The 19,950-nt window shown below is 37.2% G+C and overlaps 3 protein-coding genes across 17 annotated transcripts in view; 2 read left to right on the top strand and 1 right to left on the bottom strand.

The window, feature by feature from the left end:
• Positions 1-19,950, top strand: part of LOC125779311 (uncharacterized) — a 329,486-nt gene that overhangs the window by 69,689 nt on the left and 239,847 nt on the right. The window lies entirely within an intron of this gene.
• Positions 1-19,950, top strand: part of LOC105228402 (putative uncharacterized protein DDB_G0282133) — a 170,108-nt gene that overhangs the window by 72,665 nt on the left and 77,493 nt on the right. For all 14 annotated transcript variants that reach the window (XR_007423216.1, XM_049460075.1, XM_049460076.1 and 11 more), the window contains 2 exons: positions 18,312-18,489; positions 18,578-18,824. Coding sequence is in view for 13 of the 14 variants with exons in the window: in XM_049460075.1 (XP_049316032.1) it covers positions 18,312-18,489; positions 18,578-18,824 (425 nt within the window). In the remaining variant the exon portion in view is untranslated. The remainder of the gene's footprint in view (positions 1-18,311; positions 18,490-18,577; positions 18,825-19,950) is intronic.
• On the bottom strand, positions 7,891-11,203 carry LOC125779405 (uncharacterized). Of its 2 annotated transcripts, XR_007423275.1 has the most exons (3): positions 9,556-11,203; positions 8,299-9,485; positions 7,891-8,221 (listed from the first exon to the last, which is right to left on the bottom strand). XR_007423275.1 is itself a non-coding variant. In XM_049460756.1 (2 exons), exons 1-2 carry the CDS (start codon positions 9,741-9,743, stop codon positions 8,744-8,746), a joined length of 930 nt encoding a protein of 309 aa, XP_049316713.1. In that variant the 5' UTR covers positions 9,744-11,203; the 3' UTR covers positions 7,891-8,743. The 2 variants fall into 2 exon arrangements, 1 of the variants encoding a protein (XP_049316713.1); XM_049460756.1 differs by having other exon boundaries at positions 7,891-9,485.

Here is a 19,950-nt window from a genome sequence, read left to right as displayed (position 1 = left end):
GCTTCCTCCAATTCATTGAAATAGTGCTGTTTATTTCTGCCGCCACCATTAGCTGACTGTTCTTTTTTATTATACACAAATTTTCTTTTCATGTAGACCTTCCAATCTAGCCTTACCTAATAAAAAATACGTCAAATAAGCTTTAAAATATCCTGTTACAACAATAAAAACTACAACTTTAATATTGTTACAAAAGTAGTATTAAGTTTGGTATTTGAATTGCTATATGCATCCCTTATTATAAGAATTTGGCGCCGCAGCTGTCTGCTTGTCTAAACAATAGCTGCATTTGGCGCCGTATAGCATTATGTTCTTATAATTGCCAGACGCATTATTCTAGAAGGACATTTCCGCATCAGCGAGGAGTGCGTGGCTATATAAGCCGTGGCAGCGCCAACGTACTCAACCAGTGCTAAGAGTAAACTGCTATAGTGTAGACGAGTTGTAAAATAAAGAGATTTTGTTGAAGTGAATTAAACAGTTTTTGGTTTTATTTGTCAATCCAGAGATACGAACCTAGCAAAGTAAACTAGCTGTGATACAGTTTCAAGTCTCTAAATTTGAGATTTTAAGTAAGATACAATTTGAGACTTAAGACGATTTTGCTATTCTGTAAGTGACAGTCACAAAATCTATTACATTTCATTATTCAGAGATGTTTTTACACTTGAATGATAATAAAGATGTCGATAACAAATATTAACATTTCTGTAACATAGTCAAAAAACATAAATATCAATAAAAATATAAATATAAGTTCATTTTGTTTCATAATATTGACGAAATTTATGTAAAACTGATTTATTTTTAACCTTTTCGTGTTTGAGCTGCTTACAAAATATAAAAAAACGACAATCGATTAATATCAATGGTGATCTCAATTAAGTATATTCAAAATGGCTGGCTAGGGTTCTTTTTAGTTTTGTGACCTGCTAACTATCAGGTCTCAAATTTGATGCAATGTTTTGAGACTAACGCTAGAGACTGTTTAGTGAATAGTAACTAGTCACAAATTGAGACTTTACCTCAAAATAACTCAAATAGAGACTAGAGACTGGTTACAGAATCCCGCTATAAAAGTGGCCATACACGGCATACATGTGTGTACGATCGGTATGTGTTCAATTGCGATTTACTCGTGTATATGCTCCATGTTGGCGAAAATTCTTCCGTTCTGAATCCAATAATCCATTCTTATTCAAACAATATCGCTCGCCCTCACAAGAAGGCGTAACAATAATAATTGTAAAGAATGCTTAACGTTTTGCCGAAATATGCTGATCCAGCTAATATTGTAATTGACACTTTCTTTGTTCTGGATTCAATCACTAGCTGATGCCTACACTTCAACTTTAGCTTTAACTTTAAGTAAATATGACCAAAATGTATAAATATTAGTGTTTTGGAAATAAAAATTTGATTTGTATCTGGCAATCCACTAGAACCACGCGTGTTTATTTTTTAAAATTCCCTCGTCGCGGGAATTAATTGGCGCCCAACGTGGGGCACGAAGTAAAAAAAGCCTACTAAAGTTAAAAATAACAAAATAAAAAAAAAAGATTTTTATAAAGATATAGTTCAATGAAAAATAGCAGTCCTTATGTGAAAAATAAAAAAAAATAATTGCAATAAATTTTTCTTCTTTACTGGCGTAGACACCGCTTACGCGATTATAGCCGAGTTAACACCAGCGCGCCAGTCGTTTCTCCTTTTCGCTACGTGGCGCCAATTGGATATCCCAAGCGAAGCGAGGTCCTTCTCCACTTGGCCCTTCCAACGGAGTGGAGGCCTTCCTCTTCCTCTTCTTCCTCTGCTTCCCCCGGCGGGTACTGCGTTGAATACTTTCAGGGCTGGAGTGTTTTCGTCCGTTCGGACAACATGACCTAGCCAGCGTAGCCGCTGTCTTTTAATTCGCTGAACTATGTCAATCTCCTCGTATATCTCGTACAGCTCATCGTTCCATCGAATGCGATATTCACCTTGGCCAATGCGCCAAGGACCTTAAATCTTTCGCAGAACCTTTCTCTCGAAAACTCGTAACGTCGACTCATCGGTTGTTGTCATCGTCCAAGCCTCTGCATCATATAGCAGGACGGGAATTAAGAGCGACTTATAGAGTAGAGTAGCACCTGTTGGCAAGAGTAATCCTGCGTTGGATTTCCAGGTTGACATTGTTGGTGGTGTTAATACTGGTTCCTAAATAGACGAAATATTCAGTCTGGAGAAAGCAGAATTAACGGCGTGGGTGTTGAGACCGATGACATCAATATCATCGGCATACGCCAGCAGCTGTACACTCTTAAAAAAGATTGTACCTGCTCGATTAAGTTCTGCAGCTCGAACTATTTTATCCAGCAGCAGATTGAAGAAGTCGCACGATAGGGAGTCGCCTTGTCTGAAACCTCGTTTGGTATCAAACGGTTCGGAGAGGTCTTTCCCGATCCTGACGGAGCTTTTGGTGTAGCTCAACGTCAGTTTACACAGACGTATTAGTTTTTCGGGGATACCAAATTCAGACATCGCGGCATAAAGACAGCTGCTTCTCGTGCTGTCGAAAGCAGCTTTGAAATCGACGAATAGGTGGTGAGTGTCGATTCTCCTTTCACGGGTATTTTCCAAGATTTGGCGCATGGTGAATATCTGGTCGGTTGTTGATTTACCAGGTCTGAAGCCACACTGATAAGGTCCAATCTGTTTGTTGACGTGGGCTTTAATCTTTCACACAATACGCTCGACAGAACCTTATATGCGATGTTGAGGAGGCTACTCCCACGGTAGTTGGCGCAGATTGTGGGGTCTTCTTTTTTATGGATTGGGCATAGCACACTTAAATTCCAATCGTTGGGCATGCTTTCGTCCGACCACACCTTACAAAGAAGCTGATGCAAGCTCCCTATCAGCTCTTCGCCACCGTGTTTGAATAGCTCGGCCGACAATCCATCGGCCCCCGCCGCTTTGTTGTTCTTCAGGCGGGTAATTGCTATTCGAACTTCTTCATGGTCGGGTAATGGAACGTCTTCTCCATCGTCATCGATTGGGGAATCGGGTTCGCCTTCTCTTGGCATTGTGCGTTCACTTCCATTTAGCAGGATGGAGAAGTGTTCCCTCCATAATTTAAGTATGCTCAGGATATCAGTGACTAGATCACCTTTGGGGGTTCGACAAGAGTATGCTCCGGTCTTGAAACCTTTTGTAAGCCGCCGCATCTTTTCGTAGAATTTTCAAGCATTACCCCTGTCGGCCAGCTTATCAAGCTCTTCGTACTCATGCATTTCGGCCTCTTTCTCTTTCTATCTGCAAATGCGTCTCGCTTCCCTCTTCAACTCTCGTTATCTGTCCCATCCCGCACGTGTTGTGGTCGATCGTCACGTTGCGAGGTAGGAAGTCTTTTTTCTCTCCGCTGCGACACGAAACACCTCGTCGTACCAGCTGTTCTTTTGCATTTTCCGAAAACCAATGGATTCGGTTGCAGCTGTACGTAAGAAGTTTGAAATGCCGTCCCACAGTTCCCTTATACCGAGTTTTTGACGAGTGTTCTTAGAGAGCAGGAGTGTAAGCCGAGTAGAAAATCGTTCGGCTGTCTGTTGTGATTGCGGCTTCTCAACGTCGAACCTTCCTAGTGTTTGTTGGCGTGCGTTTTTTGCCGCACAGAGGCGGGTGCGAATCTTGGCTGCAACAAGATAGTGGTCCGAGTCGATGTTAGGACCTCGAAACGTACGCACGTCTAGAACACTGGATACGTGTCTTCCGTCTATCACAACATGATCGATTTGGTTGGTGGTTTTTCGATCCGGAGACAGCCAGGTACTAGTACTACAGATGACCATATTTCGAGCCCCGGCGAAGTCGATCAGCCTCAACCCATTTAAGGATGTTTCCTCGTGGAGGCTGAATTTACCGACAGTAGTGCCAAAGATACCTTCTTTGCTCACCCTGACGTTAAAGTTGCCAAGCACGATTTTGAGCGCGCTCATAGAAGGCATCTTTGGTCACATCGTCCTTCTCTTCCGTCGGCTCGTGGGCGCAAATCAGTGATATGTTGAAGAACTTCGCTTTGATGCGGATTGTGGCTACACGTTCATTCACTGGAGTGAATGATAGTACCCGGCGACGGAGTCTCTCTCTCTCACCACGAATCCCACACCAAACATGCGCTCCTTTATATGGCCACTGTAGTAAATGCCACAAGAACCTACTCGTTTCTGTCCTTGTCCCGTCCATCGCTTTTCTGGGACGGTGGTGATGTTAGCCTTTATTTTCACGAAGACATCAACCAGCTGGGCAGCGGAACCTTCCCAATTAAGTGACCGGACATTCCAGGTGCATGCCCTTAATTCGTAGTCCATATTTCGTTTGCCATGGTCGTCATCAAAAGGGGGGTCACTCATCCGGGGCTTGTTGTTCCTTTTCATTGGTATGATTTTCTACGTGGTGGGTCCCAGCGCACAACCCTATGCAAGGGATGTTTTGCGTTCTCACTTAAGCTTACCTTCAAACGGATGTTCTTAGGCTACCCAGAGGATACTTGGTCAAAGACTGGAAGCCGTGAGCTGCTTGAGTCATATGTAAAAGAATCGTTTCTGGCCACTCCCAAATGAATGGCGATCAGAGAACTTTCCTCACTTGCGTGAACTTCTACACATGACTTCATCCTATTAGTAGTATTAGTGATTACTAAAGTGAAAAATAAAAAAAACATAATTACACAAATAGTTGAGAAAAACTATTTGTGGCTACCAAAGATTTAGAAGGAAAGTGACTGTGTAAAACAAAACCATAATAATAAAAAAAAAACCTTTTTTTTAACTGGTGTAAGGAAAAGTAACAGTGACTTAAAAAGTGAAAGGAAAACTTTCACTAAAAATATAACAAAAATAACTACAAGTGTGTTACTAAGGAAACAAGAACTGAAATAAAGTGAGTGAGAACAAGCAACGAAGTAACAATCGCAGGATAATAAAAACCAGAAATTTAAAAAAAAAATTTGAAATAATTGATTTAAAAATCAATAATTTAAATAATTAGTTAAAACATAATTAATCAACAAAGTACAAAATTACAAAAGCAGAAAGAGTGATTTAAATCACAAAAGTACAAATGTTTTATAAAACAACATCATCAACAGCGGTAACAACAGCAGCGGCAACAATTGCATCATCGGCGGAGGTGGCAACAGAGGCAGCAGCAATTATAAAGAGCAACAGCATCAACAGAGACAGCAACAAAATATATTTCTAAGTTGAATTTAAAATTAACTATCCTTACTTCTGTAAGGGCGCTCATCACACTGGGGAATGTCCTCAGCTTAAAAAACAAGATAACTAAAGAATAAAACTAATAGTTTGTACAACCAATAAATTACATAATCAAAAGGTGCAATTCACCACCCTCGGGGGGACCCTCCAGCTTATAACAATTTAAAATTCCCTGCGATTCACCACCCAAGGGACCCTCCGGAGAATTATAAAAAATTAGCCGGCCAATTTAAATCAATAAAATAATAATTAAACGCTCGATCAGTCATATAACAAAATATATTGAAACCGCGATTCACCACCGCAAGGGGTGGTTTATAATAAAAGCTCAATTCTGCGATTCTGAACTCCAGACCCTTCAGAATAGAAGAGCCTCCTTTCTTAAGGAAGGGATCACAAAAAACGTATCTGAAATTGTTTTGGTTGTGGTGAAAATAACCACCTTATAAAAAAAAACAATAACAAAATTAGAAACACTGAAAACAAGACCAAATGGCCAACGGTGACGCTTTGACCGTAGACTTAATAACTCGCCTTATTGCTGATAGTAATATAGCATTACGTGAGGAAGTAGAGCAATTACGCTCACAAATAGTAGTAAATACTAAGAGTGCAACCGATTTTCTAACACAAACAATAGACGTAGCTAAATCCTTAATTTACTGGTAGGATGAATTTATATGTTAGTTGGAGAGAGGCAGCGCTTTACGCTATGAGCCTATACCTGAAGGGTAGTAGAAAATACTCACAACACTTCGAAATAAAATATCGCATGATGCAAACGATGCATTAACAAACCATGGACCAGTACTCAATTTCGGTGCAATTCTATCTCGTTTAGACTTTGCATATGCGAACAAACGTCCTATACAGATAATCGAACAGGAACTAAGCGTCCTAAGGCAGGGTGTAATGTCGGTTGTAGAATATTACGAGGTGTGTTCAAAAAGTATCGCGAATTTTGTGTTTTTTTCAAAAATTATTTATTTATTCATGAATATCTATTTTGTCCCCTTCAAAGTAATCCCCATGAGATATTATACACTTGTGCCAACAGTTTTTCCAATCTTCGTAGCACTTCAAAAAATATTTTTTTTTATCTTCTTCAGCTCCTCCTTCGATACCGTCTTTATCTCGTCAAGAGAAGCGTAACGTCGTCCTTTCATGGGCCTCTTCAGTTTAGGGAAGAAGAAAAAGTCACAGGGGGCCAGATCTGGGGAATACGGTGGCTGCGGCATCATTAGTGTGTTGTTTCTGGCCAAAAAGTCGCGCACAAGCAACGATGTGTGAGCAGGGGCGTTATCGTGGTGCAATTTTTTTGATAGGTAAACACGTGCAAGCAAAGCAGCTGTCAACAATTAAATGAACATTCAAAATGGCCGAGCTTGTCGGCATAAGTGAGAGACATGAGTACCAACCTAACGCCACAAAAAATTCGAATGTACGTAACCCACGAAAATTCAAAATTCGCGATACTTTTTGAACACACCTCGTACAATCTCGTCAACAAAAAATTTACCCTATTAATAAATAAAACAATTATGACACACGAAAATAACGAAGACCTAACAAAAGAATTAAACAAAAACATAGGGAACATTCCTTAAGAATTTTCATTACAGGAATAAATCCCACTAAGAGATATAATGTCTTCTCTAAAGCCACAAGATTTACCTGATGCTTTAGCAAAAGCTCAAGAACTAGAATCAAATAACCAAAGAGCCCGGTTTGCACAAAATTCCAGGTATGATAGAAACAAGTCAAAGCCAATCTATACAAACAATAATTAAAGATTTCCTCAAAGGAACAACCCTTCAAATAACAATATACATTATAATTTTCCCAAACTAACTCCTATGGATCCATCTGTATCCAGACTTTATAATAGAGATTTTAATGTGAGGGGACAAGGCAATAGCAATTTTAATAAAAATATAAAACCTATACAAACGTTCAGGTTAATAGGGGTTAAACTCAGGAAGCACATGGGGTAAAGCGGCATAGAGAAAGTAATCATAGATTTCGCCCGCAAGAGAACAGTCAAAGAACTAATAACACTGGATCACAAATTTGAATTTGTTTTTTGTTCCACGGATGCCACTATCCAATTTGTATGTGAAATGGCTCGCTGATTTCGAAAATCGAGTAAATATTTTTTTTATGGATACGTTTTTGAGATATTTGCAATTTACCGTTATTCGACCAAAAAAAAGGTGTCTTCATTTAATCATGTATATCTCACTGACCAGTTGAGCAATCTTACTGCAAATTATAGAAAATAAAAGTGAATGAAATTTCCTAAAAATATTGTCTACTCCATTTTTCCACAGGCCTTATAATTTCTGAGAAATTGATTAATCACTTCGTGTTTTTAAAAAATTTAAAGGAAAAAATTTTCAAACAAAAGATATTTTTTAAATTTTTTTTGTATCTTATATGAAGTCCTATTTCTTTATAAAAAACAAAGCTACCAACGAACAAAATCCATGGATAAATAGGAAAGTTGTACATGATCAAATAAATATTTCCAAGTCGCGCAAAGTCAATGTATACGTATATGCGTATGTAGTGTGCAAAGTAGGGGTGGGATATCTAGCTATGCGCTGTTTCTGTCAAAGTCAATTTTCATGTCGTTTTTAGTTTTTATAAACTCATTTATTTATATATTAGTAATATATATTAAAACAATGTGTTGTTTTTGTCTTAAGTTGATGTTCTTACATTATAGTCGGAATGATTATGTGTTTTGTTTTGTCGTTTATTTAGTTTAGGATCGGTTTCTCTTATGAGAAACCAACAGTAGTCACCCATGATAGCGACGTCCCAGAAACCTTGGTATCGATTCTCAATTAATTTCATTTGCTGGTGAAACCTTTCGCCATGCTCGTCACTTTCGTCTCCCAGATTTGCCGGAAAAAAACTAAAATGGGAATGCAGAAAATGAATTTTTGAAGACATATTTACGCCTGGAGAAAGAAGAAAATGTAAATAAGTAAATTATAAAATTTTATATAATTCAATTAAATAAGTTTTGAATAATCACCCATTTCTGCATAATTTTTGATTAAGTCGCTCACTATCTTCTCGTAGTTTGGACTTTTGTGTTTACCGAGAAAAGAAGAAACGACCATTTCGAAGGAATCCCACGCTGCTGCCTCAACTGGTGACAATAGTCCTTTGAATTGGTCATTATTCATCAACTTTTTTATTTGGGGTCCAACAAATATACCTTCTTTTATCTTGGCCTGGAGAATATTTGGGGAAAAAATTTGCAAATAATTGAATGCTTTGCCTTCTTTGTCCAACGCCTTAACAAAATTTTTAATGAGGCCGAGCTTTATGAGCAATGGCGTAAGAATGATTTTTTCCTTCTTTACAAGTGGGACGTATCTGATATTATCCACACCAATTGTAAATTCAGCTCTTTCCGGCCAATCCTTAATGTAATAGTGGTCTTTACGAGCTCGGCTATCCCATTTGCAGAGAAATCAGCAGTGTTTTGTGTAGCCACTTTGTAGACCGCATAACATTCCAACGACTGTAAGATCGGCACATATTTTCCAATCATGCTCTTCATATTTGCTGAATTTTAACAATTTCTCCATTACCTCGTATGTTTCCTTCGTGTTTACTGCATGCGCGATCGGGATCGAGGGCTTTTTGTTGCTATTATGCATTAATACGGCCTTCAAGCTCAGTTTATTGCTGTCTATGAACAATCGACACTCCTCGGAATCATATGGTTGACCAAACTCTTTGAATAATCCTGGAATGTCTTTGCAATAGCATACATTGTCTTCCTTCGTATAGTGTTTGGCAAATGGTTCGTGACGATTTCTATAATATGTCACCTTAACATGGGGTGACACGAATTGAAATTGTTGCATACGAGAGGCATGTAGCTCAGTTTTTTCCTTGGATAATACCAAATCTCTAATCCAATAGTTTAGTTGCGCTTGTGATAGAACGTTTCTCTCGTTTTCCATTAAAAATTCATTACAACTTGATTTCCCATATTCAGATGATCTTTCAGATACTGCTGTTGACAACGAAACTGGATACGCAACTTCAGCTGAATGTGGAACTGGTAATGAAACGGTAGGTACGTTAGCATAAATCACTTTTCCTGATTTTCCAAAGCCAAGTACTTTTGTCATACAAATATAACAATCTTCTGAGTGGCATGTATATTCTCGCCATATCATTGGTACATTAAATTTCATGTATCGCCTGAAAAAGAAAAAAATTAAAAATTACTATTAAATAAAAAGAAGCATAGTTTCATAATTTTAATACGTACTTTGTTGATCCTGATTGCCATTGAACCAATATTATTCGACACAAGGAACACAAAATATTCGGAGTCCATGGTTTATCAATATTTTTAGGCTCAATACCAAAATATTTTGAATATATAGATTGGATCGAATCTCTAAACTGCATCCGATGCCGTACAAGAGTATATTCACCGCATATGTAACAGAACATAACCGGATCGTAAATATGTCTTTAAAAATTAATTTTCTGCATTCCCATTTAAAATTTTTTCCGGCAAATCTGGGAGACGAAAGTGACGAGCATGGCGAAAGGTTTCACCAGCAAATGAAATTAATTGAGAATCGATACCAAGGTTTCTGGGACGTCGCTATCATGGGTGACTACTGTTGGTTTCTCATAAGAGAAAGCGATCCTTAACTAAATAAACGACAAAACAAAACACATAATCATTCCGACTATAATGTAAGAACATCAACTTAAGACAAAAACAACACATTGTTTTAATATATATTACTAACATATAAATAAATGAGTTTATAAAAACTAAAAACGACATGAAAATTGACTTTGACAGAAACAGCGCATAGCTAGATATCCCACCCCTACTTTGCACACTACATACGCATATACGTATACATTGACTTTGCGCGACTTGGAAATATTTATTTGATCATGTACAACTTTCCTATTTATCCATGGATTTTGTTCGTTGGTAGCTTAGTCCGAAAAAACGAAAAAAATTTATTAGAAAAATCAAAATTTTTCGCGCAAGAAATAGAGTTTTTGGGTTGTATAATAGCTCCAAATGTCAGCAAAATAGGCCCAAATAAAATAAAATTAATCTTAAACTATCCATTACCAAAAAGTTTGCGAGCATTAAGAGGATTGTTGGGACTTGCAGGATTAAGTTTGTTAAAGACTATACTGCGATGGCCAAACCTTTGACAAAATACCTACCAGGAAAAAACTGTGGGATTTCCAAAAATAAATCAGAAAATTTGAAACAACTCTAGATGAGGAAGGAATATCTGCATTGAATAAATTAAAAAAAGAAAAACTGTTTTCTTCAGAAATTGAGTTGATACAGCCTGACTACTCAAAAACATTTGTATAACTTACCGATGCTTCTAACGTTGCAATGGGTGCGGTACTATCGCAACTCTTAATAAAACAGAAAGACAGTTTGCAACTAAAAGAATTTTATGCCATTGCTTGGGCACTAAAAAATCTACGAAATTACCTTTATGGTGTAACCAATTTGGAAATGGATAGCTGGAACACCAGACCATGATGATTTTGTAAAATCAATGACAAATTGGACGAACTAGTAATAAATAACAATAAACAATTCACAACAAATTCAGAAATTTTTAAAACAATAACGGAATTAACTGACACAGTAAATAATATTAAAGGTGATACCATAAACGAAGTTCGAATAGCAGTTGCCCGCCTGAAGAACAACAAAGCGGCAGGGGCAGACGGATTGCCGGCCGAGCTATTCAAACACGGCGGCGAAGAACTGATAAGGAGCATGCATCAGCTTCTTTGCAAAATATGGTCGGATGAGAGCATGCCCAACGATTGGAATTTAAGTGTGCTATGCCCAATCCATAAAAAAGGAGACCCCACAATCTGCGCCAACTACCGTGGGATTAGCCTCCTCAACATCGCGTACAAGGTTCTATCGAGCGTATTGTGTGAAAGATTAAAGCCCACCGTCAACAAACTGATTGGACCTTATCAGTGTGGCTTCAGACCTGGAAAATCAACAACCGACCAGATATTCACCATGCGCCAAATCTTGGAAAAGACCTGTGAAAGGAGAATCGACACTCACCACCTATTCGTCGATTTCAAAGCTGCTTTCGATAGCACGAAAAGGAGCTGCCTTTATGCCGCAATGTCTGAATTTGGTATCCCCGCAAAACTAATACGGCTGTGTAAACTGACGTTGAGCGGGACCAAAAGCTCCGTCAGGATCGGGAAGGACCTCTCCGAGCCGTTCGATACCAAACGAGGTTTCAGACAAGGCGACTCCCTATCGTGCGACTTCTTCAATCTGCTGCTGGAGAAAATTATTAGAGCTGCAGAACTGAATCGAGCAGGTACAATCTTTTATAAGAGTGTATAGCTGCTGGCGTATGCCGATGATATTGATATCATCGGTCTCAACACCCGCGCCGTTAGTTCTGCTTTCTCCAGACTGAACAAGGAAGCAACGCAAATGGGTCTGGCAGTGAACGAGGGCAAGACGAAATATCTCCTGTCATCAAACAAACAGTCGTCGCACTCGCGACTTGGCACTCACGTCACTGTTGACAGTCATAACTTTGAAGTTGTAGATAATTTCGTCTATTTAGGAACCAGCATTAACACCACCAACAATGTCAGCCTAGAAATCCAACGCAGGATTACTCTTGCCAACAGGTGCTACTTCGGACTGAGTAGGCAATTGAAAAGTAAAGTCCTCTCTCGACGAACAAAAACCAAACTCTATAAGTCGCTCATAATTCCCGTCCTGCTATATGGTGCAGAGGCTTGGACGATGACAACAACCGATGAGTCGACGTTGCGAGTTTTCGAGAGAAAAGTTCTGCGGAAGATTTATGGTCCTTTGCGCGTTGGCCACGGCGAATACCGCATCCGATGGAACGATGAGCTGTACGAGATATACGGCGACATTGACATAGTTCAGCGAATTAAAAGACAGCGGCTACGCTGGCTAGGTCATGTTGTCCGGATGGATGAAAACACTCCAGCTCTGAAAGTATTCGACGCAGTACCCGCCGCGGGAAGCAGAGGAAGAGGAAGACCTCCACTCCGGTGGAAGGACCAAGTGGAGAAGGACCTGGCCTCGCTTGGAATATCCAATTGGCGCCACGTAGCGAAGAGAAGAAACGATTGGCGCGCTGTTGTTGACTCGGCTATAATCGCGTAAGCGGTGTCTACGCCAGTAAAGAAGAAGAAGATACCATAAACAGGAAAATTAAAAGAAAACGAAATCAATATGTTATACAGGAATTGCAAAATTTAATAAATCCAATAACTTTTGGTAAAACTGGTATTTTAAATCCAACAATTTTACATTTTGATGAACTAAAAAACATAACATATTACCAACACGGTATTATGACCATAACAGATTTAATGGACATTTCTAATTTTAAAATATCCCAAAAAAGGGACATAATTGTAATTTATATAAAATACCCTAAAATAGAACTAACATGTAAGTACTATGATGTAAGAGCCATTTACCAGAACATAAAATATTGTAACAATAAATTTTTTAATATTCAAAATTGTAAGACAGAAATTTCAAAAAGCTATTGTAAACTAAATAAAAAAAGCACATGTTTGTCAGAAATTTTAAGCAAAAAACAAAGAGAATGTAAAAAATTAAAAGAAAAAAACTTGCAAATTGAAGAAATTAAACCAGGGGCGATATTAGTTTCCGCAAAAAATATTGTAGATAATCAAACATTGATTGGAACATATTTAATAACATTTGAATATAATACGATCATAATTAACGAAACTTATGAAAACATTAAAACAAAAATTTTAAATTATCTTAAAAATATCCATATAAATAATTTTGAAATTTCAGAATATATCGAAACAACTAATAACCTGTTAAAATTAGATAATATAAATACTTTAGCAGAACGGAACAAGAACAACACAGTTCATTCATTTTTTTTTGGTACATAATTTTAATCTTGGGAATACACTTCATAACTTACATAATACTTAAATTAAAAAAATCTCGTGAAATTTCCAAACCAATCGAAAATATGTAATTTCAAGAAATCACGTCACGTATCTTTTAAATCAAATACATACATATATAAATTAACTCAAATTAATAGTGAATCGGGGACAATTCATTTTAGGAAGGGGGAAGTTAATGACATCCTCCGAAATAAATTTGAATCTTTGCATTTTGCAATTACACTGTCTCATAAATTAAAAATCTTAATTAACGTTTTTGATTATTTAAAAACTCGATATGCTTTTTCTGTTCTGATTCCAATAATCCATTCTTTTCAAACCAAGAAGGCATAACAATTATAATTGTAAAGTAAACAGAACGCTTACAGTTCTGCCGAAATATGCTGAAACAGCTAATATTGTAATTGACACTTTCTTTGTTCTGGATTCAATCATTCAATTAATTTGTACGTTTCTTCTAAGTAAACTAGATAAAGGCTTCATTTTCTTGTGATACTAAGATATTATAAATTTTAACCGGCTGACAAATTCTTGATCTTGGGGAAAATGTAGACATGTGAACAGGCTTACACTTTGTTCATTTACATTTATTGGTTTAATATTATATAAAAGGTCGTCGTCTGCCTGAGCTATTTAAAGAAATATTTCTGAACAGTACTCTCTAAGCTCGAATGATTTTTTGGTTTCGTTTATATACTCTTGCGACCTGTTGCTACAGAGTATAATAGTTTTGTTCACCTTACGGTTGTACGAATCACCTAAAACTAATCGAGATAGATATGGGGTTATCTATGTCATTAACTGAAAACGTATAAAACGACGTATGTAAGGTCTGAAATAAAATACTATATACTCTAGAACTCTTATTTGGCACAGGGGATCACAGTAGCTGGAGACACTTGTACATATCTCCTAAACCACTGATGCTACAATAGCCAAATTCACTCAGGATAAATCCTTAAAGCACCCCTACCGACACAATAAAAATGAATTTTGATGGTGACCACTCCCCATTAAACGGTACTGTTAAAACCTGCTACTTACGTACAGCTGCAAACGATACCATTGGTTTTCGGAAAATGCAAAAGAACAGTTGGTAATATGAAGAGTGTCACCGTGAAGAGAAAACATACTGTCTACTTCGCAACGTTACAATTGACCACAACACGAGAGAGATGGGAAGAAAATAGGCAAAACACGAGAGAGACCGCAATGCGTGAGTATGAAGAGTAATGCTCGAAAATTGCAACTACCCGTTTGAAAATCAACAAAGCGGCGGGAGAAGCATGCATCAGCTTCTGCTTAGAATATGGTCGCACGGAGGCTTGTGAAGTTTTTGTTATTTCTGAGGTTTTCCGTTTCCTGTGGTGATTTCAAAAACACAAATGCTCACAATTTCCTCACAATTCTGTTATGTCTGAAAGCAAACCTCACAATGCAAAATCGGTTGTGTTCGTTTTGTTAATTTCAATATTTTGAAAGAAATTTGCAATTTTATTGAAATAGAATGGAGGTACTATTCTTCCAAAAGCATGATCTTTTGTAAATATAAGTATTTGTCTATTACAATAAATATGTAACTTACCGTTTTGTATATTTTACTCTTATTATCTAGGAACAAAAAGACAAATAAATAAAGTTTAAATAATTCGGACATGATTTTATTTGTAAATATGAGTTGTTCTTTCACATTTTGAAATTAATACATGTATATGCAACAAATTTAATAGATATTTTGTTTTGTTTGTTTTTGTAAAACTGCTGGTTCACAGCAAAGTGCTTTTCGTCTCAAGTGGTGACTTTTCTCTGTTTTTTTCTTGAGGGATTTGAACAAGAATAACCTTACAAATATTTTCTCACAAATCAGGTTTGAGGTTTTCACAGAATAGGACTGTAAGTGTGCTCTGTCCAATCCACAAAAAAGGAGACCCTACAATCTGCGCCAACTATCACATATAAAGTTCTATCGAGCGTACTGTGTGAAAGAATACGGCCCACCGTCAACGAACTGATTAGACCTTATCAGTGTAGCTTTAGACAATAAAAATCAACAACTGACCAGATATTCACCATGCGCCAAATTTTAGAAAAGGCCTGTAAAACAAGGATCGAGACACACCAGAATAATTCAAAATGCAGAGTTGAATTGAAAAGGCACAATCTTTTATAAGAAAGTACAGCTGCTGGCGTACACCGATGAAATTGACATCATCGGCTTCAACACCCGCGCCGTTAGTTCTGCTTTCTCCAGACTGGACAAGGAAACAAAGCAAATGGGTCTGGTAGTGAACGAGGGCAAGACGAAATATCTCCTGTCATAAAACAAACAGTCGTCGCCCTCGCGACTTGGGTCTTACATCACTCTTGACAGTCGTAACTTTGAAGTTGTAGGTAGTTTCATTTGGAAACCAGCATAAACACCACCAACAATGTCAGCCTGGAAATCCAACGCAGGATAACTCTTGCCAAAAGGTGCTACTTCGGACCTCGTAGGCAATTGAGAAGTAAAGTCTCTCTCGACGAACAAAAAGCAAACTCTATAAGTCACTCATAATTTCCGTCTTGCTATATTGTGCAGAGGGATGGACGATGACAACAACTGATGAGTCGACGTTGCGAGTTTTCGAGAGAAAAGTGTTGCGAAAGATTTATGGTCCTTTGCGCGCTGGCCACGGCGAATATCGCATTCGATGGAACGATGCACTGCATGAGATATACGACGATATGGACATAGTTCAGCGAATTAAAAGACCGCGACTACGGTCATGTTGTCCGAATGGACGAAAACACTCTAACTCTGAGAGTATTCGACGCAGTACCCGCCGGTGGAACACACCATTGGAAGGACCAAGTGGAGAAGGACCTAGCTTTGCTTGGAATATCCAATTGGCGCCACGTAGCTAAAAGAAAAGAAAAGACACGGCTGGCGCGCTGCTGTTAACTCGGCTATAATCGCATAAGCCTTGTCTGCACCAATAAAGAGGAAGGAGAAGATGTCCTATAACTTTCACACCTCCTACGTTCCCTACAATTTAACCCCCAATCTACCCCATATAGAGGAGCAATTTGCTCGTCCACCGCCATCTGATCAAATTCTCTAAGCGGTATACTAGATACCGCTTCCCTAACCGAGGGTCCATATTGGTTCCACGTCACTGTTGACAGTCATAACTTCGAAATCGTAGATAATTTCGTCTATCTTGGAACCAATATTACTTGCTACAACAATGTCAGCCTCAAAATCCAGCGCATAATAACTTTTGCCAACTTCTTGCTTCTTCGAACTGAGTAGGCAATTGAGAAATAAAGTCCTCTCTCGACGAACAAAGACCAAACTCTATAAGTCACTCTTTATTACCGTCCTGCTATTTGCTGCAGAGACATGGACGATGACAACATCTGATGAGTCGACGTTACGAGTTTTCGAGAGAAAGATTCTGCGGAAGATTAATGGTCCTTTGCGGTTTGGCCACGGCGACTATCCTATTTGATGGAATGATGAGCTGTACGAGATATACAACGACATTGACATAGTTCAGCGAATTTAGAGACAGCGGCTTCTCTGGCTAGGTCATGTGTACTGTATGAGTGAAAACACTGCAGCTCTAAAAGTATTCGGCGCAGTACCCGCAGGGAAAAATAGAGGAAGAATAAGAACTCCACTCCGTTGGAAATAGCAGGTGGAGAAGAACGCGACTGCGCTTAGTATTTCGAATTGGTGCCAAATTGCGAAAAGAAGAAACAACTGGCGCGCTGTTGTTAACTCGGCTATAGCTGAAACTATACATGAAGACCAGAAAAAAACAATGGTTTGGTGTGATTTGTGGGCCAGTAGAATCATCGTTCCATATTTCTTCAAAAATGATGTCGGTGAGAACGTTATCGTCAATAACTAATATCAGAAATTTCCCACAACCGGCTGACTTTACTTCATATGATTGGTGATTGTATGTGAGGTACCTTAATGAAGCCCAAGAAACTTTTTTTGGATGTGGCATGTTAATAGTATGTGTTACTGACAAAAACGGATAAAGTCGGATCAATACTACCCCCAATTACCATATTTTCCTGAAGGAATTTTGTACTTTGATTCTTGCAAGTTGCAGGAGTATAAAATATTCAGTTACACCATTCCCTATGCTTGCTGAACATGCTTATTATTATCAATGAAACAGTTGAAACATACATACTTACATAACAAATTACATAAATTTATATGCATTTACATGCAATACGTATGCATACATAAACAAATGTAAGTATTGATAAAATAGTGTCTCTAAAAAATCTTTAGGCATTGCGCTTGAAAATAATTTATGTAACACAAATAAATACAAATATACACGCGCACATTCATTGAGTTGTACAATTAAAAACAACCCCATGTCCTGTTACACAATATGATATACAAACATAAACTTATTCAGACACATTTAATTAGATAAGCTAGATTTAAAAATAAAAAATTTCTCACTCAATGAAATGTCTTTAGTTTCCCCCATCAGCGGCTAGACTTTAAAGAATCTGTTTTGAGTTTTAACAATTGCTTTTAATTTGTTAATTTTTGTCTACATTTTTTTCTGTTTGTAGCGTCTAAATCAGCTGTGATAATGTGATAAATTTCCTTACTGACATATAGATAGAGCTTAGTCAGAGCCGCACAGGAAAATTTCGAGTAGGTTAGCTTCAAATCTCCTCGATGACGTTATTAATAAATGTCATTTTTGTACACCGAAGAGGGATATGTGAGATAATCTACTCAAAAGAATAAATCCCGTGATTGAAAGTCGGTCGAAACATGGGTTCGGAAAGAAGTACTAAGTACTCAAAGATCAGTTTTAATTATACAGCTGATATAACATTTTATTATTTTATACAATTACTTTTAGATATTTGAAAGCATGTAAAAAAATGATAGTAAAACTGCAACCTGGTGGAAACTGTCATTAATATCTTTTCCGATATTTAACTATTTTTAACATAATATTTATTGTTATTTACGTTTTGACATGTTATTTATTTTAATATACTTAAAAATAGACATTTAAACTCCGAACATAATTTGGACGATCGTTCCACAGCACAAGCACGAGTTCAAATGCAAGTTGTATCACAGCTGGAAGTTCACTTGCAGAAGGAGCGCGATCGATTACAGGCTATGATGCATCATCTTTATTTAACAAAACAATTTTTAAATACTCAAAAAATCGAATCGAAGGTGAGTTGAAAGAAAGCTACATCACAAAATTTTAACGAAAAAGGAACTTATACCTTGAGATGACTACACAATACCGTTTCTTATTAAGGAACCATTGGAATCACCTTACAGCAATATCTCAGCCAGCCTGAGCCCAACGACTATGGGGTCGGTAATGCCAATGGCGGTACCGCAAGTAACTAACTTACAAGGAGTAAGTAATTTGAACATGTCGATGAATATGAATAGCACTCGTACCATACCAGTCACGATTAACTCACCCATTCTGACCACGGCTAACATATCTGCGATTAGAAAGCGAATCAGCGATAAAACCCCCATTTCCCTAACGGGTGGTAAGTTTCCAAATTAGCAACCATTTTTGATTGATGTTATCTAGGTAGTTGAAAATGTGTGAACAACATTCTCCCATAAAAATTAAAAGACATTTTTAATCAGTTATAAAACATATAAAAAACTATATTATTTTCAATCGCCAGCATAAATTAAGTCGACTATTAAAACCTTATATACTTGTATATGGAACAGAAACAAATAGTACCACTCCATCTCAGAAAGTGATAACTTCGTCCTCACTTCAATCAGTCCATTAGTTGATCACGAATCCGTTTGCGATATGGATAACGATTTTAGTTTCTCAATTTTACAAAATTGTAAAATTTTTTTATACGTAGTGAATGAGAAGTCTGATTTTTTGAAATTTTAAGCTTTTAACTGGAACTTTTGTAAAGCATACGATTTTTTTTTCACAATAACTATTTGTCCTTTCCTCATAAATTATATACAAAAAAGTGTGTGTGTGTCTCTAAAACGATTGGTGCAGTAGTTTTAAAGTTATGAAAAATGCCGAACTTGAATTTCGGGGAACATTTTTGAGCACTAGAAAATCTTTTGTAAAACAATCAAAAACAGGTACAAAAATGCTTGTAATTTCATCAAAATTACATTCAGTCAAAAAAAAAATTAATAATTATTTTTGTCTGAAAATTATTTTACTTTATAAAAATAAAAACATAGAATCATTAAATGAGGTTTCGGCTTGACTTGACAGAAATTCGAAGAAACAAAAACGAATTGAAAACGGAATGGCTGTTTGTGTTGATCCACCGAACAGTTTCAAACTACTGTGGTTTGTGAAAAACTTATTGTAAGTTTTACGATTCACTTCGCCGGTCTCGAACATACCAGAGCGACTAAGAACCCTTTGCTAGTTAACGAATAATTTGAAAAGAATTTGTCGAGTTTACTTCAAATGTTCAAAGAAAATTACTTTCAATAAAAAAAACGTTTTTTCGAAAATTTTGATTACCCTTACAACTTTAATTAATCATGTTCAAATACATTTTCTTAAAGATATTATAATTCTATATTAAAAATAAGTGAAACCTTACTAGCTGAAAAACTAGTAAAAGTGCGCAAAATTCTAACATATTGGGAACTAAATTCAAGGCTGAGTCAAAT

This window comes from Bactrocera dorsalis, chromosome 6, assembly GCF_023373825.1.
Source record: "Bactrocera dorsalis isolate Fly_Bdor chromosome 6, ASM2337382v1, whole genome shotgun sequence".
NCBI lineage: Eukaryota > Metazoa > Arthropoda > Insecta > Diptera > Tephritidae > Bactrocera > Bactrocera dorsalis.
The sequence above is the reverse complement of the archived record's forward strand: the minus strand, read 5'-3'. Positions and strand labels throughout refer to the sequence as shown.